Genomic DNA, 27,987 nt, shown 5'->3' on the forward strand with positions numbered 1-27,987 from the left:
AAATTTATGAATAATAGTGATACAAAATAAAGACAAAATATCAATAAATAACTACTATTAATTAAAAAAAGATAATATATATAAATATATTCCCACTTGACTACTTCTAAAATATGTAACATATCAAAATAAAAGAGTTCATCAATATCAAAAGTTGTAACAAACCAACTAAACATAACATCAAATAAAAGCTAATAACTATTTAAATCAAAATACAGTAAAGGAAATGTTGGCCAATTAATCGATTAACCCTCTAAGCTTGCAAGTGATTTAATCTTCATGTTCCAACACCTTGAAAAAAAAAGCAAACATACACATATCATTAGATTTTTAAATAATATAAATACAACAAATACTTAGTCATATATCATGAAAATTCAACTTTATTGTTCTAACTACTCACATCATACCAATATCAATGTTTTCACATTTAAAAAGAGAAAATATTTTATATAACATAGATACTTAGTCAAAAAGAGAAATATTAGAAAGTTGATTTTTACCTTTGGTTTTTTCTTCAAACCATACTTGTTTCGAAGCCAATCTCCTCCACAAATGAGAGCTTCAATGGACTCTTGATTTAGTCGAGAACGATATTCATCAATAACTCTTCCTCCAGCACTAAATGAAGACTCTGAAGCCACGGTTGAGACAGGAATTGCTAGTATGTCCGCTGCCATTTTAGATAAAACCTTGAATTTCAAGCTATTATTTTTCCACCACTCCAAAGCACTAAAAGACTTAGAATTGCCTTCAGGAATGTAAGCACTCTCATCAAGATAAACTTCTAATTCTGATTTTGTTGGATGAATGGCTTCTTTTTCTCGAACCATATTCAACATTTCATCAATTCCACTAATTTCAGAACTAACCACGTTAGAAGAAGCAACTAGACTATTAGTGTTAACTTCACTTATTATTGTCTCATCATGACACTTTTCAGCATATTCATCATACATTTCTTGCAATGTATTCTTCACTTTTTCAACATTTTCAGCAGCCACATGTTCAGGTTTGTAAATTAAAGGAAAACAGAATTTAATAACATGTAATTTGCACCTAGGATCCAAAACACAAGCAAGAGACATTACCATATTACATTCTCCCCAATATTTGTCAAACTTTTCTTTCATTGAGGTTGCCATTTCTCTCATGAAGGAATCTCTATCTTCAATAGCATCATCAATTACTTGTTTCACTCTCCAAACTTCAGGAAGGTACAAGTTTGCAGTAGGATACTCACTACCAAAAATGACATGAGTAGCAAGATTAAAAACTTTTAAAAGTTTGCAAATCTTCTCAACTTTCCTCCAATCCTCTGATGATGGTTCGTAATTGTAGTGAGGTTCTCTTTCCTTATACACAGGAAACACAGATTTAAACTTCAAAGCCACAGATAACATGTTGTAAGTAGAATTCCATCTTGTGGGACAATCAATGATGAGTTTTTTCTCCTTCAAACGCTTGTTTTCAGCAATCTCAACAAATGTTTTAAATCTTGAATCATTAAAATGGATATACTTGACACTCTCACGAACTTTATGAATAATACCTTTAATTTTACCTAGCCCATCTTGTACCAACAAATTCAGAATGTGTGCACAGCACCTAACATGAAACAAACTACCACCAACAGGTAATGAGTTGTTATCTGAAATAGTATCCTTAAGAGCCCTTAGACATGAATCATTATAGAAAGCATTGTTAACAGATACTGAGAAGACTTTGTTTTCAATTCCCCAAGTCTTCAAACACTTGAAAATAACATCCGCAACATCAATGCCACGTCTAGGAGCAGGTACCTGAACAAAACTCAAAATCCTTTTTTGAAGATTCCATCCTGCATCAATAAAGTGACCTGTGATAACCATATATTCAACAATTTGATGGCTTGATCTCCACATGTCAGTTGTCAAACTTATCTTTCTAACACCTTGTAACAAAGCCTTCAGTTGTTTCTTTTCAGCCTCATATATTGCCAAGCAATCACTTCGAGCAGTTTTGCGAGAAATTTTATGAAATTCAGAATTGGCATATTGGAAGCCCCACATCCAAACTTCATCCTCAACAATGCTGAAAGGATGCTCATGAATCATAATTGCTGTAGCAATTATTTGTCTCATCTTCTCTTGAGAATATCTTGCACCTGGTGTCACAAAGAGATTAACACTTGAATTGGAAGGTTGAAATGGAATCAATGGTTGCTTCTTTTGTGCAGCAACATGCAATCTCCTTTGTAAGCAACTACTAGAATGCCTCCATAAATGTGAAGTACTTGCTCCTTTTCCAGCGTAAGAAAACACTGATTTGCAATACTTGCAAATAGCTTTTGTACCTTCAGAACTTTCAACTTGATCAAAATCGTCCCAAATTGGTGAAGTCTTCTTCCTTTTTTTTGTAACAATAGTTTCATTACTACCATTTTCATCAGTGACTGGTTGATTTGTAATAGTTGTTGTGTGTGTTGGTGCAATGCCAGTATCTGTTGTTGCCATTGTTGGTACTGACGGATTAATTTCTTCTCCATTTAAAGAAATAGAATTTGCCAATGGATTACTTGGAGTTACAGATTCAGCCATTTCTAAAGCCTATTGTAATACCTAAACAAAAATTAACAGACAACATTATCTCATGATTTTTTTTGCTTTCATCATATCAATGGCATAAAGTAAGAACCTTTTAACGAAAAAAAAAAGATAAAATTTTATGTTCAGAAAAGTAGAAGTAATATCACAACACAAACAAAAAAATCAAACTTAAAAGAAGATCTTTGACGGAATAAAATCCTAATTGATGAAAAATAATTAACATTATAACAATAAATATAAAAATAATAAAATAAAAAATAATGACATGAGAAAGAAGAAGAAGTGCTTACAATCAAAGGAAGAGAAGATGAAGAGGATGATAGATTGGTAGCTGGTAGCTGGTAAGAGCGTGTAAAGTGGAGAAGAGAAAAGAAAATAACCGTGTTAATGTGTATTTCTTTATTAGTGTGGAGGGAAAGATTTTAGAATTATTTTATTTGATTGACTTTTGATATTCCAACATCAAAGATTAAAGATATTAAGAAAATAAAAATACACCTATATAATTAAAGAGACAAATGGCTGAGTGGATAAAGGTATTTTTATAAGTTAGAAGACCTGAGTTCAATTCTTTTTAATAGCATTTTTATTAGTATATATATATTTGCAGACTCAGGCCGGCCTGACAGGCCCAACAGGCTATTTCAAAAGCCTAGGCCTGGCCTTTTAAATAATATAGACTTTTTTAATAATCTGAGCCTGGGTCTATTTTTTATCAGGCCAGGCTAAATACAGGTCAGGCTACAGACCCCTGGCAGGCCGCCTGGCCTATTTCCACCCCTAATCAGAAGAGGTGGGCATTGTGCCTTGACCTCGCGTCAAATGTCATGCCTGAGACGACTAAGAAAACAATCCCTAAGTGCTTCAGGCAGATAAATGTTAGTACGATTAGTCAAACTCACAAATTCTGAATAATATTCACTCACCGAGCTAGACTGTTGCATTTTGAACAATAATTCCCTAAGAGACTCAAATAAAGATAGACCAAACTCGATCTCAATAGCCCTCTTCAATTGATTCCAAGATCAAAACTGTGCCGTCCTCTGAGACATTTGAAACCACAGAATTGCCGTCCCAGACATATGAATTACAACGATGCTGATTTGCTCCTCTTCGGGTATCCAAAAAAATTTAAAATACTAGTTCATAGCAAAAAGCCTACCCAAAGCATCACTACCCAAAGTCACCTTTCTTGGCTGTAAGCCCGTCCAAAATGGTGGATCTGACCCTGAGTTCGAACCACGGGATAGTTCACGCGACAGAGAGCGGCTCCGACGCTGATCGTACAGAAGCTGGGGCTATGGAAGTTTGAATAGCATCAAATTTGAGATTAGTGGCTTCGAAGACTCTTGCGCACTCTGCTATGTGCTCCTCCTTAATCGATTCTAGCATCTGGAATAGGAGTTTAATATCAGCTTCTATATTCTTTATTCGCGTATTGTCAGCTACGGCTATGGCAATGAAAGCGTCAAATTGAAAGGGTGAAGATACTGGATTTTATTAAATTGAAATAAGAGAAGTTCATTAATGTGGATTCATAACAAAACAAGGAAAATTTAATGGAATAGTGGATTAATATCAACAAATGAGATTTTATAAAAAAGTAATTAAATTATATGATGTGATGGAGAAAAGGAAGACGTCGACCAGAATTTTTGCAGCAAGCTAGAAGTACTTGATTCAGAGAAGAATACACAGAATTAAGAAGAAAAAGAGAGAAGACTAGAAAAAAAAGGTGGGAGAGAGAAGGAAGATTGGAAGAATAACAGAAAATCAGAGACGGAATCGTACCACTAATTACTATCGAGCATAGCCCTCCAACCTCCTAGTAGTAATTCTCTCTCTAACACTTCTCCTTAGGCTTTTAGAAAGCGGATTGCACACCAGCTGTCCTCTTTGCAAAACAAACTCCCCTCCTAACATTGCATGATCATTTTTTATGTGCCTGGGTTTATTTATGTTGCTTACAGAGCCCTCAACATTCTCTCCCACTCACGCTCCCATCTTCGTTGTGGAAACAAAACCCTTTGATCTAATTCGCTGTGGAGATGATGAGAAGAAGGATGAAGAGCTCCCTTTCCTATTGAATACCTAACTATGGGATCGCGGGGTTAGCTGATGCTGAGAAAACCCCTAATACAGAAAATAAATCACAAACATTCCATGGTGTCCTTGACTACCCTCTCACGTTGTGGAGGAGCTAAGAAACCACAGATGGAGGCTCGGGCTCTTGGAACTCCATCGGCGTTGAATACCAAGTCTGATATGAGGATGAATCTGACATGCCGAAATCGGTGCAGGCACCCTTGACGAAGAATTGCTCTGTTTCTCTCCGGAAACACTCGGGTGAAATCCAGAAGATAGAGAACAATGCCCCAACAGCGGTTAGAGGAACATGGGCATGTTCTTTTCCTCTGCAAAAGACGCCATCAAGTTAGGAAAAAGCCAATGAGATTTTGTTGGGAGGTTGAACTCCTGATTTTGTTGGCTGGTAGTGAGAAGAAGCTTGCACTAATATTAACTAGTGTTAAACCCCTACAATGCATGGAGATACATTTTAATTTAACATGTTAAATCGAAAATAATATTTTATAATAATAAATTTCTTGAAATTAGTATAACACTCTCATCGTCATTATATAATAAAATACTAAATATGTTGTTTTATCTTTACTCAAAATAAAATACAAATGAAATAGTTTGAAGTTTATTCTTAAATCATAAGGAAAGAAATTTAAAAAAATAAGAACATATATATCTGTAATAGTACTATGTCAGTTTTACACTAAACTTTATAACAAAAAGCTAATGAAAAATTATTAACAACCTAGTATTTTACTAACCTCATTAGAAAAGCAATTGGCATATGATGTTGTACTTCCTATTACACATTTCATTTCAAGTCTGAAAGTAGAGTTATAAATAAATTAGTTATATTTACAGTAAATATTTGTACAAAAGTGTAATCATAACATGTTATTAAAATGAAAACACTATTTTTCTTACCTAAATATTATTAAAAACTTCTTTGAACACGATGTTGGGAATAAGTAGTATGACCACAATCCAATCAATCATGTGTCAAATAATTTGTTATTGTTATTATATTAAAATATTAATATAATAAGGTCCTTGATTAAATTTAGAGATTTATCATTGTGATAGTGATCATAATATTGAGAGATAAATCTTTTATAATTTAATCTAAATTTTTCTTGGTCATAGGATTATTAAAAATGACATTAATAATCCGGAAAGATCAATATATATATATATATATATATATATATATATATATATATATATATATATATATATATATATATATATATATAATGGTCTTCATTGGATGAAGATTAATAGATCTCATTTATTAAATTATATATATAGATGGTGCATATAGAGATATGACCATTGAACTGACTCACTTTGAGAATTCCTAATGGTTATAATTACCGTATATTTGTCAATAGGATATTCTCAAGATGAACATAGTAACAGAGTTTCCTTTGACCTGCGACTGTCATAGTAATTAACAATGTATTTCTTATACTTTGATTCCGGACACCTAATACCCTAGGGTGCTAGTTGAATGGATATTGGGTATGATTTAAATACTTGTAGAATTAATAATTAGTCAATAAGGAATTTATCAACTCTCGGTAAAGAGTTTGAGCTCTATGATTATAATGACTAAGATGAATAAAACCTTGGCCAATGGGATTGAATGAATGAAGAAATGAGTTTCTTAAGTCATTCACAGTTCATTATAATAATGGTAACAAGTTAGAGTTTGACAATTAAACCATACTCTAAGAGTTAACCAAGAGCTGGAAAGATGGAAAGAATTATACTTTGTTCTTCTAAGGTTCTTAGTAAAAATATATTACTTCATACTATCGGGTCGTTGAGGAGTGTTGCTAGACGCCAACCTTGATTAGTAAATTTAGTATGACTAATTTACTACCCGCTTAGTATTGAACCTATGGGGTCACACACTAACGAGTGTTCTAATCTTTGCTATAGAATTATTTAATTATTATTTTGATTTGATCAAATAAATAATTATATTAATTCAAATGAAATATTATTATATTCTTTGCTAGCACCAAGAATATAATAATAGTATGATGATTGAGAATATTAAATGAGATTTGAGAATAATTAGTTATTTTATTTCTAAATATGGATGAGATCCTAACTGATTCTGTTTTCAAATTGAGTTATGATATGATTCATAAATTTGAAGGATTTAGATTTAGAATTTCAAGATATGATTTAAATTTGAATTGAGAATCAAATTTAAAATCAGTAACAAATCTCATACTGTATATATGTATGCCAAGAGTAGAGGAAGGTGAGAGAGATGAGAATAAAACACAAGGGTTTTATTCCTTTACCTCTACACACATAAACGTATGTGAGCCTAATTCTTGGAGAAGAATTTTATGGTATGCAAAGAGTTGCAAGAGGTTTCTCAATTTTGATCAGATGTCCATTGGTCAAGGAGTTGACAGCAAATGTTGGTCTCGGTGTGGATACGCATAGCGCCTTCGTACTATCGAAGGAGAAAAATATTTTTACTAGCGTACACAGGTATTTAGATCTGATCTATATTGTATATTATTGGAATAAAGTTTAAGCACAAAATAGATCTTTAAGGATTACTTTCTTTTCTTCCGCTGCGTGTTATGAACACATGGTAATCCTACACACGACATTTGTTGTTGATAACTTTGGATTGTTATCTTCGTCCAGAATTAGAACCTTGAGGCCACTGCGATTCTTAACTCTTGACAAAGCAACGTAAAGTTGTCCATGAGTGAACACTGATTTTGGCAAGTAAAGTCCTACATATGATAATGATTGACCCTGACTCTTGTTGATGGTCATTGCAAAGCACATTATTAATGAAAATTGTCTCCGTTAAAACTTAAATGGCAATCCTGAATCTGAAGGAATCAAGTTCATTCTTGGAATGTACACTTTGTCGCCAATATTTCTACCGGTCACTATTGTCGCTCCAATTACATTGTTGCCAAGTTCGTTAACTATTAACCTTGTCCCATTGCATAAATCTGAAGTCTGGTCTATGTTTCGCAGTAGCATTACAACGACTCCTGACTTCCAAGTCAACTTGTGGTTGGGTAGTTCCGAATATTTGATGTCATTTAGGAACTCTGGTGTGAACCACTCTTGTTGTACATTTTCATTCTCATCAACTTGACATGTTGTGTGAGAATACTCCTTTTCCATCCTGGAAAGATTGTTAAGACAAAGTCGTTTACCTTCTCGACACTCTCAAGCGTGGGTGCAAAAATTTTCTTACTCTGAAAATACCTGTAATCTGACATATTTTGCAATAAATTTGGATATGCAAAGGCTACCAAATGAGAGAGAGGGTCATCAGCAGTTGAAATCAGCAGATCATCTGGAATTTTAACTTCTGACTCATCGCCAACAACAAAGCCAATATTTCCATTTCCAATATCAAGTATCTAGTTAGCAAATCTCTTCATTTCACCATCATATTGATCCGAATAAGACATTAGAAGCTTCATGCTCGTATGCAGCTTCAGAACCTTACAGAACGACCACAGATGGGATGAGTTAATAGCTGATGACAATATATCGTGTCAACTTCCTTTCGGAATTACCGGAAGTATCTGTCTGAAATCACTTCCTAGAACCACAACCTTACCACCAAATGGTTGATGTGTCTTATGTTGATCAGTAACTAACATAAAATTTCTGAGCGTCCGATCAAGTGCTTTAAAGCACATTTTATTGAACATTGGAGCTTCATCCCAAATTATTAAGCTACTTTGGATGAGCAGCTCAGCCTTCAAACTACCATGCTTGATGTTGCAAGTAGATTCATCAGTAATTATAATGGGTATTGAAAACCTAGAATGAGCGTTTTGCCACTAGGTAGGAATAAAGACGCATTTTCTTGGATGTGACATTTAAAACAATCTTTTCTCTAGAACGAATAGCAGAAGAAAGTCCATTCCAAATAAATGTCTTACCACACCTACCATGCGCATAGACGAAGTAAAAACCACCAGCGTATGCAATAACAGCATTGAGTATCTCATCGAATACTAACCTTTGCTCATGAGTCATATTTTGTTCCGTGTATAAGTTTGTATGAGTTAACTCATTTGTGTTATATGCTAACTCATCCTCTATTAGCTTATTCTGAAAAAGGCGAACATCACACAACTCAAGATATGGCATTGATTGATAGTCTTTTAAAGATTTCGCATTGATGTTGAGTATCTTACTTCTCAATCTCAATAAGGCAAAAGTTTTTTAATTCGTCATCAATCATGTTTAGTTCTAGCAAAAATACATGATGATTTTATGAATATTTAATAAGTAATTCCGAAATAAAAATCATTAATATTATTAAAAAAAAAGTAATAAGAAAATACAATCTTAATATAAAAAAAAAGACATAGTGAAATACTTTGATCTTTCAATGCTTTTCTCCTCTTATATAGTATCCCGTCAGCTAATAATATCCAAGTTGCATTCCGAACACGATCTGATTTGTTAACGCTATTTGATATCAGTAACATCACAAATAGTTTACCTCATTAATAGTTACAATGAATTCTCTATCGTCACATAGTAGTCCCATGGAATAGCAAACATCTTGGAAGCTAGAATATGTAATCCCATTAACTGTCCTAATAAACTCATATATTATGCAATCTCTCTGTTAACAAAATTCTCATATAGTAGATATCACGTGTACTTGGTGGAACATAGTTTAACCTCCCGATAGAATACCCATTTTTGCATGGATGTCACTCTCTTGCTTCTCTATCATAAACAAATTGATTTGAAAACTCATCATACGTCAAAGTTTGACCTGCTTCAAATTCTTTGTTGGCCTCCATCCATGTTAAGAACATCGTACATTTTTCTTCCTCTTCTTTCATGATCTCCTCAAGATCGTCATCATATTTAAAGATGATATTTTTCTCTCTAAACAAATAAAAAGTTAATCTCATCATTGAAGGCCATCTCATTATAAAATTGTTTGATCTCATCAATAACCTGAGCATCTTCTCCACTAGAAGTGTCCTTTGAAACTCCAACTGCTATTCATGTACTTGAACAAATATTTGATAGCATTTAACTTGTTGCAGTACTCTACATTAACATGCGCTTGATAAGACAACAACAGATATGTATTGTATGGAACCACATTCCTATTATCCATATGGATTGCCTTCTTCTCAGTAACAACTCTGGTGTCTCGTCTTTTATATAATAGGTATTCACTATCATCGATAACTGTGGTGCTATTGAATATTTTGGGATAATATTTGGTGTACTACCCATCTTTCATGCAGGAAGATTTTGAGAAATCTCTACCACATGGTCTATGAATCATATATGTAAACACAGCCCTAAACAATTTTGGGTACCGAACAAGATCAGACAACTTTGACGATATTAACCGGTCAATTTGAGTTGTCGTTGTTATCTTGTGGTCTCCACTCAACCATAAAAGAATGTGAGCATGTGGTAGACCTCTTTTTTAAAATTTTACCGTGTACATCCTTTATAACAAAAAGACAAAAAAATAATGTTATAAATAAACTATCTATTTTATATATGTGCTTTGATAAATTAAGGGTGATAATAAAAAATTAATAATATGTTAAAAATAAAAAATATTTTGTCATTTATTTTATAATAATTTAAAGGAAAATTTATAACATAAATTTATAAAAAAAAATATAACATCTTTAAATAAAATGTATTTATTTAATTTTTAAATTTTATTTCATTAGAAAATTCAACTAATAAATTCTGTAATAAAACACTATGTTAAATTAAAGACACCCTTCTCACATTTTATTTTAACTTAATAATATTTTTTGAATAACTACCTTTGCACCTTCTATTTTCTCTCTTTCAATGACTGAGGATGTCTTTAAGATTTGAAGCAAATCACCAGTGTAGTCAATATCCTAAAATTATAATTAATTATTAATTATTTTATATAAATTAAATACTACCAATGACCAAAAAATAAAAAAATTAATTAAGTTTTAATAGAAATTACAAATGTAACTGCACCTACAATTTAAATAGGACGAGCCTCTCTGATTTATTTATATGATCCACATCATCAGTTATCTTCCTAACTTTGTAAGAAGGTAGAAAATGTAGATTATCAGATATTTGGACTTCAATGATAAAGAGAAAAGTCTTGTCAATTAGGTTGAGCAAAAATGTAGATGTATCTGATGAATCTCCTTTCTGCAGGGTATCATTTAATATATTAATAAAAAGGGTAAAGTATACTTTTTGTCCCTGAAGTTTGGCAAAAGTTTCAAAAATATCCCGAAGTTTTATTTTGTTTCAATTTTGTCCCAAAAATTTTCGATTTGTATTAAATATACCCTTGACGCCTGTATTTTCAAAAAATTTTAAGACCAATCTAACAATAATGTATGAAAATTATGTTTGATTTGCTTGTGTTGAGCGTTGTTCTTATATTATTGTTGTTGAATTGATCTTAAATTTTTTGAAAAATTAGCCATCAGGGATATATTTGATGCAAATCGAAAACTTTTGGGACAAAATTGAAACCAAATAAAACTTAGGGGTATTTTTGAAAATTTTGTTAAACTTCAGGGACAAAAAGTATACTTTATCCTAATAGAAAAAATATAAAAATTGTCATTAAAAATACTTCTGTCAATGTTTCTAAAAATAAATATATACTGGTTAGAACCTACCAATAAGAGTGAATCAAGTATCTTTATGCATCTCTTTTTCAATACTTGTTTTGCCTTCTTATCAAAGACTAAAAAATATGCACAATTATAGTCATCAATGATACCAAGCTTAATTCAGCACCTTATTGTTATACGAAAACTAATTGAATAATTATTAATTATTATCATTATTAACTTAGGATTAAATTTGAACTAATTTGAGTTGGCTCAAACAATAATTACGTGAATTTATTAGATTAGGAATAAATTTGAACTAAAATAAATTTAAATTATTTTTTAAAAAATTTTAATTTATAAAAAATAACTTAAAATTAAAAAGTAATAACTTAAACAAATAATAATAATTTATAATTTAAAAGAGTAATCTGCAAATAACTTAAAATTTAAAAAGTAACAACTTAAACAAATAATTTAAAATTTAAAAAATAATTACCTAAGCAAAATAACTTAAATTTAAAAAGTAACAACTTAAGCAAATAATAACTTATAATTTATAAATAAAATTTTAAAAATTCAAAAGAATAATATGCAAATAAATTAAAATTAAAAAATAACAACTTAAGCAAATAGCTTAAAATTTAAAACATAACAACCTAGGCAAATAATAATTTATAATTTTTAAAAATTTTTAGTGATAACACCTAAGCAAATAATTGGTTCAATAATATTAAAAGCTAAATATTTAACAACCTAAGAAAGCGTAATTTAAAATTTAAAAAGTAATAACCTAAGCAAATAATTAGTTTATAATTTATAAATAAAATTCTAAAAATTTCTAGTGACGACACCTAAGCAAATAAATTCTCAAAATCAAGGTACGAGCGGCATCAGCATAAGAGCTTCCCATTTGTATTACTATAAAGATAAAGATAAAAATTTAAAAAGTAACAACCTAAGCAAATAATAATTTATAATTTATAAATAAAATTTTAAAAATTCAAAAGAATAATATGCAAATAAATTAAAATTAAAAAAGTAACAACCTAGGTAAATAATTTAAAATTTAAAAAATAACAACTTAAGAAAATAATAATTTATAATTTTAAAAAATTTCTAGTGATGACACCTAAGTAAATACTTAGTTCAACAATATTAAAAATTAAATATTTAACAACCTAAAAAAAGCATAATTTAAAATTTAAAAAGTAACAACCTAAACAAATAATAATTTATAATTTATAAATAAAAGTTTAAAATTTATAGTAATAACACAAAAAATAAATAAACTCTCAAACTTAATGTATAAGCATCACGTCAGCATAAAAATTCTTCATTTATATTACTATAAAGATAAAGATTCCCTTTTGATGATTTTAGTTTTTTTTTTTATATTTTTCTTGGTCCACTCCATGTTAATCCTTTTATCTTTGTTGATTTTATTTTTTTTGGCATTTGGTTATTCACATTTCATAAGACGAGAAATGGGAAGAAAAGTATGTCCAGGTGGAGAGGGTACGAGTATATCAATAAATTCATACTATATAAAAAAAATTTGAGAAAAGGACAAATTAGTCTCTAACCTTTTAACCCGCGGACACTTTCGTCCTTGATCATTGGAAAATACTTTTAAGTCTCTGACGTCCCTAAAAATTAGACGGATCAGTCCCTCCGTCCATAAGCCACCGTCAGACCCAACGAAAAAGGCTGATCTGGCTCCCCCTCTACTTACCTGGCTTAACGGCATTCCCACGTAGCACGTTAGTGGGATGGAGCTTTTAAAAAAGGGACACATAAGTCCCTGTCACTCAAAATGACGTCGTTTTGTGTGCTACCCCTTACATACACTCTCATCCCTTTCCTTGTGTACAATGCCTATTACACCCACAGAGCTTTTACAGAATTACATTAAACCTTAAGGAAGACCAAAGATCAAACGCAAGAATACTCTGTTTCGCACGAGATCTTTGGGCCCATTTAATCTCTTCTTGATAGAAGAGTTCGTCTAAGTCTGCCTGTGCTCTTTTCAAATTCAAAATTGTTTCTTCAATTTGTGAGTGAGATGTAAGTTGTCATATGAGTTCTTGTTTTCCTTTATTTGTTTCGGAAGCTCCCCAAATTTCTCTTTTCTCCATTCTTGCAATGCTTTGCTGCACTTTCCTAGTTTCTCTTCAATTTGATCATAGTTCACAGCCCAGCCTTTTTGATAATCTCTTTGCATTCAGAGTCTCTAAGCCACATTCTTTGAATATGAAAATATATGGCCTCTTTCTTTTTAAGCTCTCCCCATGAACATCGATTAGGATTGGACAATGGTCTGATCTGTATCTTTGAAAATGCTTTACCACTCCTTCTAGGAATGCTTCCTTCCAATTTATTATTGCCACGGCTCTATCTAGCCTTTCTTAAATATTTGCTTCCCCAACCTGATTGTTAGACCAAGTGTAAGCATATCCTACAAAGCCTAAATCTAGTAATTAATTCACTTGAAGAGATTCCCTTTTACCTGAGTATAAGTCATTGGCAGCCCTCCAAGTTGCTCTTGTTTCAACAACAATAAGCTCACTCTTTTTTCTTTTAACCTACTAAAGAAGGTTGTTTTAGATGCCTTATTTACGAAAAGAAACTAGTTATAGGAATCAGATTCAGGTAAACCCATCCAACACTTCAAATCTATCTATAAAAAAACATAAGAAGCAATACATGAATGTGAAGTGCCATTTTAAAACAGCAGAACTATGGTTCATTAGTGTTTTACTTGACTTGTTTTCTCCCTAAAATTCTAAATCTAAATCGCAAAAATGTCATGAACTAATATTTTTTCATTGAGAATATACCGAATGGAAGTGTTTAACATCCTCCTCGAAAATGTAAGCAGGAGTCAAGTCAGTCCCCCCGCCAAACTACCACTGCCTAGGTGCTCCAAGAGCATCTGTAGAATGCAACAGGGTTACACAGTCAGTAGCAGCAAATTTATGCAGATACTTATTTGCAAGACAATAACCTTAGAAATTGGCATAAGTAAGATTTTGAGCTATATGACAGACAACAGTAGTAATAATAGTATGAGAAACAGCTCCGAAATAAGGATGAAAAATCATAATCTGCAAGGTTGGGGCAAATGGATTCTTCGGATGCAAAACCTGAAAAAGGTTGATGTCATTTCCCATTCCATCTGAAATCGAAAAGAATTGAATGGGGGAACACTTACGGAGCTGATTCCAGCGGCGAAGAACGGGATAGGACCAGGCTTCTGGTTAGGAGAAGCGGCAGCTTTTGCAGCGCGGTAAGCTTCTGGCAGCATGATGCCATAAACAATGGAGACATTAACTCCAGCCTTCTCCCAAATGGCCCCGTCCTGGAGAACCCTGCTGATGCCGCCACCGCCGCCGGGCCTGGACCAAACGTCCTCCTTAAAGTTGGCCCCACCGTCGGCGGCCTCAAGGGCGGTGCAGACGGGGTCCTGAGCTTCTCTAATAATCTTCTCAAAGCGGGCCCTTACAGAAGAGGAGGAGGAAGAAGAATGGGCCATTTAGGGCCAAACGGGAAACGACGTAGTTTTAGGGTTGAGGGACTTATTTGTCCAATTTTTGAAACTATCCTGTTGACTCATCAGTCCACATGTATATCTATGACACCAAGTCATCAGAATGGGAGTCACGTCAGACTTTTCCGTTGAGTATGACGGAGACATTTGGACGGAGAGACTCATCCGTCTAATTTTTGTGAAGGTCAGGGATTTAAAAGTATTTTTCAATGGTCAGGGACGAAAATGTCCGCGGGTTAAAAGGTCAGGGACTTATTTGTCCTTTTCTCAAAAAATTTTAACGTTTATCGTTGACAAAGACTTAATTATAAAATTTAATATGGTATAAAAATTTAATTAAAAATTCACTAAAATTATAAGAATAGTCAAAAAATTAAATCTTTATTTTATTGTTAATGTATAATAATCTGTTGATTCGTACAAAAATACATTGTCAGTAGAGTATAAATAAAACAACAATAATAATAATTGAATTTATTGAGTTTTAAGGAGCATAAGCACACAATCCATATTATTTAACCATGATGATTTATGAGTTTGCGCAAAATGTAATGTATTATCATCTCATTAAAATAAGTTTTGAGCTTTCAGGATGTCTTCACCGGTGGAAGAATCCAAGTGTGTTAAAGACAGCACAAGCTGAAGCGAGAGATGTATTTGATAAGAGAGTAAGAGCCGATGAATCTTGCATTGATGGGATGAAATACTTGAAAGCAATTATCAAAGAATCATTAAGATTACATCCCACACTGCACCTCTCTTTTCTTTTATTTAGTTGAATTTTATATTCAAATAATTTCCAAACTAGTATGTTCATAAGAAACGAATTGAGTCACAACGTGATCATCACTCCCATTTACACATAGTTTGATGAGTGTGTCTGAAACTATAAGTTAACACGACGCTTCCATCCATTCTCTTCAAAACAAAGCTTTCCACAAGAACATAACACGCAAAATTTTCCCATTTAATGCCCCCTTCTAATTTCTTTTTAATTATCCTCTCGTGCCTTCTATTCCTACCCAACCAACCACCTCTTTCTTGCTCCCATTTCATTCTTTCCACAATAACCGAACTCAATCTAACTCTAACCTCTCTTCCCACACTAAACCAAACCACTCCATTAACACCATTCCCTTCACCCCAGTTAGCTTCTTTTCCATCCACCATAGCAAATTCTGTTTCAACAACAACATCCACTAACACCCCATCATTACCTTCATTACCAATAACACTACTATTCTTCATTGACAAAATCTTCTCCCAACTTTGCTCAAGAGTCAATGTGTAAAACACAGATCTTTTCATTTGGTCCTTGAGATTCATTCCTTCCTTCACAAACATAAATGGACAGTACCACTTCCCAATAACCACAGAACCAGAACTATCATTAGACAATGGGAAATCGAATGCCGGTAATTGACCACGCAACAATTGATTTAGGCCAAGAGCTTCTTCCAAATTGTAATTCCAGGGTGTAGAAGCTTCAACAGTCCAACCTTTCGTCCTTAAGAATGAAGGAGGGATCCCATCAGGAGCAACAGACTTTGCATGGAAACCAGAACTCTTTTTGATTATCTCAAATTGTTGATATTCGTTGAAGGGGTCCAAAGGTCTTGGTTCAATATATTTCACAAAATTGCAGCATAAACAAGTTCCCATATCCTCTTCCTTTGAGCTTGTACATGCCTTCCTGCTCATCAACATAACAAAACAGTTTGTAGAATAATAATAGTACTATAGTAGGGTAAACTAAAAAAATAATGATAAAAAAAAATCCATTTTAAAAATTGATAAAAGTAACTCATTGCCAAATAGCTTTCTTATTGTTGAAAAAAAAAAACACTAATGTGCCAAAAGCAAATATTTATGTGGAAATCTTAGATAGTAGCATAGTACCGCGTCAACTTTCTTTTTTTATCAACAGAAATTGAACTACTTGATTATTCGTTATTTTTTGTCAATTTTTTTAAATCTTTAGAACCTAATGCTAATACATTTTAGAGAAAATAAAAAATATAATACTCTTTAAATTCTAACATTGAATCTAAATTATAAATTCTAAATCATAAAGTCTAAATTTTAAAGCCTAGATTTTAAATTTTAAATCTTAAACGCTAAATAGTAAATTCTAAATTTTAAATCTGAACTATTGATATGAAATATAAAAATAGAGAGTTAATATTTATTTAATTGATAAAAAGTGTAACTCTAAAGGGCGTTTAAAGACGAACATCTTTTTAGAAGATATTTTTGTTGTTTTACATCTTTGGATTTTTTTTTTCCTTTTCGGTAGGTGCTTCAGTCTTTAAAACTATAGTTTGTGTGGTTTAAAAAGACTTATGACACCATAAATCACATGCATACGAGTATGAACACTTTTCTCTAATTCCAAATTAGTATATTCTTATGTGCTTCTATTGAGTAGAGAACATGATAGCCGGTTTTAAATTGACAAGATAAATTCATGGATATCCATAAAACATATCAATTCCAAAGCAAGATTAATTATTTTGTGGATTCAAGCATGGAGGGACAAAGATTAGCATACATACCCTTGATGCTTTCCTTTCCTCCATATAACATAGTAGCGGTTGGAAGACAAGGGCTGATTAAGAACTGGAATGAACATAACTTCGTGGTAATCCCTTGTGGACCCTGGATCTCCTTTTGCTCTTCTAGTATTGACGGTCAGATTCTTGCTCTGAGGAAAAGGGAAATGGCTGATGTTTCTGTTCTTCACCAAACCAAAGAAACCGTAGCTTTGTGCTGCTTCATCTTGGAGAACAAGATAACCTGAATTTGGACCCTCTGAAGAAGGTGCCTCAGAAAGGGCATTAACGTCTTTCTTTAACAATGAACGAGGCCTTGTTGAATACATTCTTGATTCTTCTTAATTTCTTTCTCTTCTTATTCTTCAAGACTTGCCACTAAGCCAATATGCATTTCAATTTAGCAGTGGATTGTCACATTCAAGGATCAAGCTTTAAGCCTAGCTTTGGGAAACAATAAAAAAAATACTCAATAACATCAATAACAAACAAATTGAAATCAAAACAATCAAAATAAAAAATCAAGCACCATCATCAGACCGCCAACGATTTCAATTGCATAAGCCATCCCCTTTTGATCATAGGGCACCTTATTGGATAACCACATTCATATCAGACTTTATTTTTTCATGTCCCCATGTTATTGTATAAAAGAATAAAAGTTCACATCTCTTTTCATGCTTTCCATATAGCAGAACAAAATTTAATCAGTCCAAAACAATATACAAGAGCAAATTCAACTAAATTAATTCAGATTCAATAATCATTTTAAATTTTAATAATTCAGCACTCAGCAGAATCATCAATCTTACCTTCATAAATCATAAAAACAAAATAAATAAAAAACAACACAACAGAAGTACAAGTGTACCACGAATTCATTGAACAATATTGAAGTACTTGCTAGAGAAAATAGAGGAAGGAGGAGACCGAAGTCACACAACAGAGAGAGAAGGAGGAGGACTTACCTGAACTGGACAGTCACATTGAAAATTTTGGCCATGGAGAACTGCTGGGTAAACTATGAGAGTGAAAGAGATTGAGAGAATAGGATTTGGGGGATTTATTGCTAAATTTTCAAACTTTTCATGGTGTTGAACTCAGATTGGGCCTTTGGGTTGGGTTGGGTTTCAATCAGGGCCAAGCAAACGTCTTTTTCAATCTGGAATGCAGCATCGTGGCAAAAGAGCAATTCCATCGCTGATTCTGCGGGTAGCAGCTCCCTGAAACTCGAACGGCATAAACGGCACGAAGGGGAGTGACAGTAAATTAACGAAGCTACAAGTTAGTTACATGTACTCCTGAATTCTAAATTGAATTGTTTGATTTGCTTATTTGTTGTTTTCTTTTTCTTGGAATTAAAGCTGAAACTACTGGGATGCTGGATGCTCTACTTGATATTTTAGAAGGAATCGAGAGCAGGGGACTTCATGACGAGCTTGGAAGTTGGAATATATAAATTTTAAAAACTAGTGCCCATCTACCTGCATTTTTTATATAGAGATGTGTATATTTTATGGATGTGTATATTTTAAATTTTGAATTTTACTTTAAAAGATAAATAATAATTTATGGGACTATCAACAATTATTTTATAGGTGAAACAAAAAAAAAATATGAGAAAAAAAACATTCAATGATGATAGATTTCACTTTATCTCTAAAGTGAAAATCTAAAATTTAAAAAATTCAAATTCATATTTTATAAGATGATTGTTTTGATATTATTAATAATTTATATGTATCGGTACTTTATAAAAAGTGAACAAAAAACTTGCCATATAAATTATAGTTATCTATGTCGGTATTTATTTTTTAAAAAATATTATATTATTATAGTATAAAACACATCAATAAAACAAATGGAAGTTAATATTACATGAATATCTTAAATGCAAGAGCATTTTATAGTTGTCTTGTCTATATTTATATGTAAATTGAAACTATTAATTTCAATTTATAACTTCTCAAGGTAAATAGAATCAATATGATTCGAATTAGTATGGAAAGTTATAAAACAGAATAACCAGCTTCGATTTAGTAGGGTTAAGACGTTAAATATGGCTGGTCTATAGTAAATTGAAACAAGCAAATTCAATTTAAGCCTACAGAAAATCAAAACAATGGTCTTCAATTTATAGGAAACGTGCACCTAGGGTAAATCGAATGAAGTATGTTCGATTTACTATATATATATAGTTCGAATTCATTGGTTTCGAATTACATTTCACTGTCTCCTCCACCCCCAAAATGTATCCTAAAGAAAAAGTTATGCAACAATACCACAAGATTCAAAACAGCAAGCATGGAGGATGACCCACATCGTATCTATTGGTTCGATGAAGTTGCCTATATTGCTGGAAGCATTAATAAAGAGGTTAATGAATGATTTTTTTTTTTTAACATAGATCAAAAATGTTAATAATATTAAAACGTTTAGAGTATTTGTTTATAAGCGTTAGTTAGGAATTAGAATTTTTAAACTATAAATAGTAGTTAGAGTAGTGATTTAGTAGTTTGTTAGAATTTTGAAACTATAAATGCTGCTTAGAGTTGTGATTATAAATAAGTAAATAACTATTAGTGAGAGTAGTGATTAGAGATTTTGTTAGAATTTTGTAAGTTTTAAATGTTAAATTAACTGGTGACTAAAAGTTTAGTTAGAATTTAATTTAGATTAAAAGTGTAAGTGGTAATAGTGATTTAGAATTTTACATTAAATCTTTTTTTTAATTAAAATGCTCCGTGTTAAGTGAATTTAGATTTAGATTATATTTGATTTTTTTTTAATTTGTTGGGAATATGGGTATTGTAAAATTATTTGTTTGGGGTTTAGGATATTTTTTCAAAAGGGCATGCATTATTTAATGGTTGTTTAGTGAATCGTTTTGTTAATTGTTTATGATTCTTAGAAAATAATTTTTTTTATCATCATGCAGTCCACTCGATGTATCACTAGCATGAGGAGGTAGCATGATATGTCTATAGAAGATAGGATCATATCGTACTTGCAAATGGTCGACTTATACCATTTTGTGAGGCTCAACGACCATTAGTTTTGATTGGATGAGTCGCTAGTCAGTGCATTTATCGAGAGGTAGCGTTCGGAGACACATACTTTTCATATGCCATTCGGGGGAGTGCACCACTACTCTGTAGGATGTGGTGTACCAGTTAGTCCTCTCGATCGACGGTAAGTGCATTAGTGGATGTCTGACGGACTTTGAGAGGCACGTTGAGGGTGGCCGACCTACATGGGCTTGGTTCAAAATGTGCCTCTATCGACTTTTGCAGTACCTTTATCGACACGGCAGCATCAGCTCTTATCATAGGTAGTATGAAAGTAGATATAACATGATAATCAAGTATCCTGTGATCATTAGATATCGATGTAGCCAGACATGTATGAGTGTTGGGAATAAGGAGTATGACCACAATCCAATCAATCATGTGTCAAATAATTTGTTATTGTTATTATATTAAAATATTAATATAATAAGGTCCTTGATTAAATTTAGAGATTTATCATTGTGATAGTGATCATAATATTGAAAGATAAATCTTTTATAATTTAATCTAAATTGTTCTTGGTCATAGGATTATTAAAAAGGACATTAATAATCCGGAAAGATCAATATATATAATGGTCTTTATTGGATGAAGATTAATAGATCTCATTTATTAAATTATATATATATATATGGCGCATATGGAGATATAACCATTGAACTGACTCACTCTGATAATTCCTAATGGTTATAATTACCGCATATTTGTCAATAGGATATTCTCAAGATGAACATAGTAATAGAGTTTCCTTTGACCTGCGACTGTCATAGTAATTATCAATGTATTTATTATACTTTGATTCCGGAAACCTAATACCTTAGGGTGCTAGTTGAATGGATATTGGGTATAATTTAAATACTTGTAGAATTAATGATTAGTCAATAAGAAATCCGTCAACTCTCGGTAAAGAGTTTGAGCTCTATGATTAATTGATTATAATGACGGAGATGAATAAAACCTTGGCCAAGATGAATAAAACCTTGGCCAAGGGGATTGAATGAATGAAGAAATGAGTTTCTTAAGTCATTCACAGTTCATTATAATAATGGTAACAAGTTAGAGTTTGACAATTAAACCATACTTCAAGGGTTAACCAAGAGTTGGAAAGATGGAAAGAATTATATTTTGTTCTTCTAAGGTTCTTAGTAAAAATATATTACTTCATACTATCGGGTCGTTGAGGAGTGTTGCTAGACGCCAATCTTGATTAGTAAATTTAGTATGACTAATTTATTACCCGCTTAGTATTGAACTTATGGGGTCACACACTAATAAGTGTTCTAATCTTTGCTGTAGAATTATTTGATTATTATTTTGATTTGATCAAATAAATAATTATATTAATTTAAATGAAATATTATTATATTCTTTACTAACACCAAGAATATAATAATAATATGATAATTGAGAATATTAAATGAGATTTGAGAATAATTAGTTATTCTATTTCTAAATTTGGATGAGATCCTAACTGATTCTGTTTCAAATTGAGTTATGATATAATTCATAAATATGAAGGATTCAGATTTAGAATTTCAAGATATGATTCAAATTTGAATTGAGATTCAAATTTAAGATCAGTAACAAATCTCATACTATATATATGTATGCCAAGAGTAGAGAAAAGCGAAGAATTCCTTTACCTCTACATACATAAACGTATGTGAGCCTAATTCTTGGAGAAAAATTTTATGGCGTGCAAAGAGTTGCAAGATGTTTCTCAATTTAGATCAGATGTCCATTGGTCAAGGAGTTGACAGCAAAGATTGGTCTCGGTGTGGATACGCATAGCGCCTTCGTACCATCGAAGGAGAAAGTGATTTTTACTAGCGTACACACAGGTATTTAGATCTAATCTATATATCATGTATTTTTTCTAGAATAAAATTTAAGCACAAAATAAATCTTTAAGATTACCTTCTTTTCTTCCGCTGCGTGTTATGAACACATTGTAATCCTTCAATGAGGTCCATTATACCGTCTTATCGACGAGTGATCTGAATCAACCATGTGCAATCGTTGCCAAATTCCTTACACTTCTCATAATACTTAACATGATCAAATTCTAGCACTCTATACTCAACCTCACGGTGGATGCTATAAGTCTTCACGCTTAAGACGACTTCCTCTTTATGCTGAAACTGCTCACCAACTTGGAACTCAACTAGACCTCTGGTATCCTGTGTATCTCTGGTCTCAAATTCAAATGCTACATCTAATAACCCACGTTGTCTCATGGCCTCCAAGTCTAAAGTCGAAAGTGCAGGAGGTATTGCTGAGTTCACGAACTAGATGCTCCCCTACTCCCAATTAGAATACTTCTCCCTATATCATCATCGCTATCCTCATGAATTATGGTAGACTCCACATCATCATCATCCCGCAGTACATATTCGACACCATCTGGTTCTCCACCCTACCTGAAAACCGAAATCATACCACGAGTACTGGCCATCGCAATAGCAATCTAACCGAAAGGTCGATTATCACCTATTTCTCCATCACCGTCGCGGTTTAGATTAGTTGCAAATGACGAAGATGCCACTAAAACTGCCTCAGGTGCAATGACAGGCACAGATGAAGAGGCACCAACAGGCATTGAACTAGATGCTCCTGGCATTGCTAAAGATTGAGGATTTCGGTTCGATCCTTCAAAACTACAAACAATATCTTCAAATTTGGCCAATAGCTCATAGGTCCTCGCCTTAAAAAACTGACAACATTGAAACAAAACTTGTAAATCTTTGTCACTGTCTATCACAAAGGAGTCATATTTCACACCATCTCGTACAACAGAAATAGAAATTCTGTAAATTCATGACATGTAGTTCCAGTTTTTGGATTATAGTATTTTGAAACTCAACAAAATTCATAGATAGTTTGATAAAGACACTCAACAGATCCTTATTAGTAAATTTTATTCTCTCTCACATTTTTTTCTTAATTGTTCCTCATAGTACACAAGAACTAAAAAATAATCTTCACTAGCTATTGTGAATCACACTTTAATGATGATTTAACTTTCTGCTCGTATTTATATAGAAAAGCCTCACAGCAAATTCGAATTTATTTAATTCGATTTATAACATTGACCCATATATATAAATCGAATTTATTAGCTTCAATTTATTACCATTGGCCCCTTATACATATAAATCGAATTCATTAATTTTGATTTACTACCATTACCCCGAATATATATAAATCGAATTCATTAACTTTGATTTATATCATGTTGTGTCTCATATAGTAAATCAAACCCATTTACTTCGATTTATATAATACAACAAATACTCCTATTAAATCGAATCTATCTATTTCGATTTACCAATGATATGGCTAAATTGATTCCATTTCATTCAATTTATATATCGGAAGGGTAAATCGAGTTTATTAGATTCGATTTACATAGTTTCATTGACAAAACTGAACATGCATATAATGTTTCTTTTAGGACAATAATGTAAATTTGAATGTTATTTCATTTGTTCATGTCATTTACCCTATTATTATATATACAAAAATACACTCATAACAATCATTATAAAAAAATAAATATATTCTTATAATTATTTTTGTTAAATGACTAAAAATTATTTTTATTATGTAATAAAAATATCCTTCTTCAATAACAATTAAGAATATCCTTTTCAATGACGAGACGGAATTCTTGGAGCGGCGGGAGGTGATACCTGCAAAGATGCTCTGACGCTCAAGTCAAAATGAATCTAAGAAGTATAGGTGAGAGTTAGGAATGTGTGTCGTACCTAAGCGAGCTCTTGACTCCTTTTTATAGTAGGAGTTTATTTATCGTATCTTATCTTATAAGATAAGAGGGATATTCGATTTTGAATGTTGGTTAGGGATTTGATTGCCGGGCCGATTTAGATCAAGAAGAAGGCCCAAATCCAAACAATTGGATCAAAGACTGCTCTAATGAAAAATCCAAGAATCAGGTCTAGAATAATTGAAAACTTTCAAATGGGATAAAAATTAAAGGAGTTGGACATGATTGAAGATGTATTTGATTCCCATCACTTATCGTTCTTCAATATATATATATATATATATATATATATATATATATATATATATATATATATATTGGTAGTTATTTCTATGAAAACATTTTTATTTGATTGAATATGTTTGATTGAACTATTTAACCATTCATAATATTATCTCATGCCTTTATAAAATAACCGTATTATATATTTTGAGGGTTGAACTTTTGAAATGGACACTTGCAATATAAATACTTTCGGATTGTTTCACAGCACTAAAAGCATATATCTTTCATTTCTTTTCTTTATTTTTTTCTTGAATTTTATATCCAAATAGTTTCCAAACTAGTATGTACATAAGAAACGAATGACAACGTGGTCATCACTCCCATTTACACATAATTTGATGAGTGTGTCTGAAACCATAAGTTAACACAAAGCTTCCATCCATTCTCTTCAAAACAAAGCTTTCCACAAGCACATAACACCCAAAATTTTCCCATTTAATAGCCCCTCCAAATTTCTCTTCTCTAATTATCCTCTCCTGCCTCTTATTCCTACCCAACCAACCACCTCTTTCTTGCTCCCATTTCATTCTCTTCACAATAACCAAATTCAATCCAACACTAACCTCTCTTTCCACACTAAACCAAACCACTCCATCAACACCATTTCCTTCATCCCAATCAGCTTCCTTTCCACCCACTGTAGCAAATTCTGTTTCAACAACAACATCCACTAACACCACATCATTACCTTTACTACCAATAACACTACTATTCTTCATTGACAAAATCTTCTCCCATCTTTGCTCAAGTGTCAATGTGTAAAACACAGATCTTTTCATTTGGTCCTTGAGTTCCATTCCTTCCTTCACAAACATAAATGGACAGTACCACTTCCCAATAACCACAGAACCAGAACTATCATTAGACAATGGGAAATCGAATGCCGGTAATTGACCGCGCAACAATTGATTTAGGCCAAGAGCTTCTTCCAAATTGTAATTCTTGGGTGTAGAAGCTGCAACTTTCCAACCTTTCCAACCTTTCCTCCTTAAGAATAAAGGAGGGAACCCATCAGGAGCAACAGACTTTGCAAGGAAACCAGAACTCTTCTTGATTATCTCGAATTGTTGATATTGGTTGAAGGGGTCCAAAGGTCTTGGTTTAACATCTTTCACAAAATTGCAGCATAAACAAGTTCCCATATCCTCTTCCGTTGAGCTTGTACATGCCTCCCTGCTCGTCAACATAACAAAACAGTTGTAACTCATTGCCAAATAGCTTTCTTATTGTTGAAAAAAAAAAAAAAAAAAAACTCTAATGTGCCAAAAGCAAATATTTATGTGGAAATCTTAGATATTACCGTGTCAAATATTTATGTGAAAATCTTGACATGCTTATTTTTATTTTTAATTGACAGTCCCTCTTATTTAAAATAGACAGTTTATTTTTTTTATTATTTAAAATGGTTAATCTTTTTTATTATTTTAAAAAATTATATTTAATTATTTATAAATACATATATCTCGTTTATAGTATAAATGAAATAATATGTATTTCGTTTACACTGTAAATGAGATATATGAAAATTGAAAAACTCCACATATCTTGTTTATAGTGTAAACGAGATAAACAAGATGAGAAAAAGTATTTATTTCGATAAATATTTTTTAAATTATTTATTTCAATAATTATTATAATTAATTTATTTATTAAAATAAAAAATTCTTTGATTATTAGTTATTTTTTGTCAATTTTTTTAAATCTTTAAAAATAAAAAATATAGTACTATTTAAATTCTAAAATTGAATTTAAATTATAAATTCTAAATCACAAAATCTAAATTTTAAAGTTTAGATTTTAAATTCTATTGAGTAGAGAACATGATAGCCGGTTTTAAATTGATATGATAAATTCATGGATATCCATAAAACATATCAATTGCAAAGCAAGATTAATTATTTTGTGGATTCAAGCATGGAGGGAGAAAGATTAGCATACATACCCTTGATGCTTTCCTTTCCTCCATATAACATAGTAGCGGTTGGAAGACAAGGGCTGATTAAGAACTGGAATGAACATAACTTTGTCGTAATACGTTTTGGACTTATTTCTTCCTCTACTAACAGTATAACTGACGGTCAGATTCTTGCTCTGAGGAAAAGGGAAATGGCTGATGTTTCTGTTTTTCAACAAACCAAAGAACCAGTAGCTTTGTGCTTCTTCATCTTGGAGAACAAGATAACCTGAATTTGGACCCTCTGAAGAAGAAGGTGCCTCAGAAAGGGCATTAACGTCTTTCTTTAACACTGAACGAGGCCTTGTAGAATACATTCTTGATTCTTCTTAATTTCTTTCTCTTCTTATTCTTCAAGCTTTTGTTTCATACATGTGTGTTTGTGTATTTATTAAAGAGTTGTACGGAATAATAGATGCCTACCTGTCACTCAATAACGTAATGTAAATTTTAAATTCACATTAAATCAAATAATAATATAATATGGACGGCCAGAAAACTTTCAGACCATTCAACTAGTTTTAACAAATCTGAAAGCCAAAATGTAAACTATTCTAATGAATTCGAAGTTGGGAAATTTCTTATTGCTTGTGTGGTTGACTTGACATCTATCCTATTGTGATTATCCCCTGCAACAGTGGTAGTAAATTACCGAAGCTACAAGTTAGTTACATGTGGTCCTGAATTCTAGAAGTTAGCTACAAGTTATTTGTTGTTTCCTTTTTCCTTGGAATTAAAGCGGAAACTACTAGGAAGTTGGATGCTCTACTTGATATTTTAGAAGAAATAAGAGAAAATTCCACTCCCCTCCCCTGCGAGATGTTAAAATAACATTCTCTTCCCCTCTATTTATAAAATGTACATTTTCCTCCCTTATAACTTTTAAAAAATCTCTTCTTTAATCTATTTTAATCTTTTTGTGTTAACTAATTTTAACTTTATCCATTTTTCAAGAAAAAATAAATTATTTTTTTACAAAAATATCCTTTAACAAAAATTTTATTTTTTGTTATTAATTTTACTTACCAAAATACCCTTTAATAAATTATTTTTTTATTGATTAAATTGTATTTTTATCAAAATATTTTTTAAAAAATTAATAATTAAATTATTTTTTTAAGATACCCTTCAATAATTTTTTAATTATTGATTATAATTTTACCAAAATTTTTGTTAACAACTTTTTATATTTTACTATTAATTTTTCGATATCAATATATATTAATTGTTATACATATTAACAATAGTAAGACTTTTTTATTTAATGTTAAAATAATATACATTGATATCGAAAAATTAATAGTAAAATATAAAAAATTATTAACAAAAATTTTGGTAAAATCATAATTTAATAATTAAAAATTATTGAAGGGTATCTTAGAAAAAAATAATTTAATTATTAAATTTTTTAAAAAATATTTTGATAAAAATACAATTTAATAAATAAAAAATAATTTATTAAATGATATTTTGGTAAGTAAAATTGAATGATAAAAAAATAAAA

At 31.6% G+C, this 27,987-nt stretch overlaps 3 protein-coding genes across 4 annotated transcripts; all 3 read right to left on the reverse strand.

Moving 5' to 3' along the window:
- Window positions 1-270: 270 nt before the first annotated feature.
- LOC107627092 (zinc finger BED domain-containing protein RICESLEEPER 2-like) lies at window positions 271-2,581 on the reverse strand. Its single transcript, XM_088503317.1, has 2 exons — window positions 504-2,581; window positions 271-291 (listed from the first exon to the last, which is right to left on the reverse strand). The coding sequence occupies exons 1-2, from the start codon at window positions 2,577-2,579 to the stop codon at window positions 271-273; spliced, it is 2,097 nt and encodes a 698-aa protein (XP_088359443.1). The 5' UTR covers window positions 2,580-2,581.
- A 12,993-nt stretch (window positions 2,582-15,574) lies between these two features.
- LOC107618402 (uncharacterized) lies at window positions 15,575-18,814 on the reverse strand. Of its 2 annotated transcripts, none has more exons than XM_016320490.3 (3): window positions 18,358-18,814; window positions 17,393-17,829; window positions 15,575-16,530 (listed from the first exon to the last, which is right to left on the reverse strand). In XM_016320490.3, exons 2-3 carry the CDS (start codon window positions 17,716-17,718, stop codon window positions 15,684-15,686), a joined length of 1,173 nt encoding a protein of 390 aa, XP_016175976.2. In that variant the 5' UTR covers window positions 17,719-17,829; window positions 18,358-18,814; the 3' UTR covers window positions 15,575-15,683. The 2 variants fall into 2 exon arrangements, with proteins under 2 accessions (XP_016175976.2, XP_016176055.2); XM_016320569.3 differs by having other exon boundaries at window positions 17,393-17,833; window positions 18,358-18,809.
- Window positions 18,815-24,723: 5,909 nt separating this feature from the next.
- LOC107618183 (uncharacterized) lies at window positions 24,724-27,278 on the reverse strand. The gene is made up of 2 exons (XM_016320207.3): window positions 26,472-27,278; window positions 24,724-25,702 (listed from the first exon to the last, which is right to left on the reverse strand). Exons 1-2 carry the CDS (start codon window positions 26,798-26,800, stop codon window positions 24,844-24,846), a joined length of 1,188 nt encoding a protein of 395 aa, XP_016175693.1. The 5' UTR covers window positions 26,801-27,278; the 3' UTR covers window positions 24,724-24,843.
- Window positions 27,279-27,987: the final 709 nt, after the last annotated feature.

Source organism: Arachis ipaensis, chromosome B1 (genome assembly GCF_059453495.1).
Source record: "Arachis ipaensis isolate K30076 ecotype BB chromosome B1, ASM5945349v1, whole genome shotgun sequence".
NCBI lineage: Eukaryota > Viridiplantae > Streptophyta > Magnoliopsida > Fabales > Fabaceae > Arachis > Arachis ipaensis.

What these genes read in the sequence shown, in the direction of transcription:
- LOC107627092 (XM_088503317.1), bottom strand. Translation starts at nt 2,579, where the DNA reads ATGGCTGAATCTGTAACTCCAAGTAATCCATTGGCAAATTCTATTTCT. An exon ending in GTTTGAAGAAAAAACCAAAG is followed by an intron (nt 292 to 503) that starts GTAAAAATCAAC and finishes TTTTTTTTCAAG; the next exon opens with GTGTTGGAACATGAAGATTA.
- LOC107618402 (XM_016320490.3), bottom strand. Translation starts at nt 17,718, where the DNA reads ATGTATTCAACAAGGCCTCGTTCATTGTTAAAGAAAGACGTTAATGCC. An exon ending in AGGAAAGGAAAGCATCAAGG is followed by an intron (nt 16,531 to 17,392) that starts GTATGTATGCTA and finishes GTTGATGAGCAG; the next exon opens with GAAGGCATGTACAAGCTCAA.
- LOC107618183 (XM_016320207.3), bottom strand. Translation starts at nt 26,800, where the DNA reads ATGTATTCTACAAGGCCTCGTTCAGTGTTAAAGAAAGACGTTAATGCC. An exon ending in AGGAAAGGAAAGCATCAAGG is followed by an intron (nt 25,703 to 26,471) that starts GTATGTATGCTA and finishes GTTGACGAGCAG; the next exon opens with GGAGGCATGTACAAGCTCAA.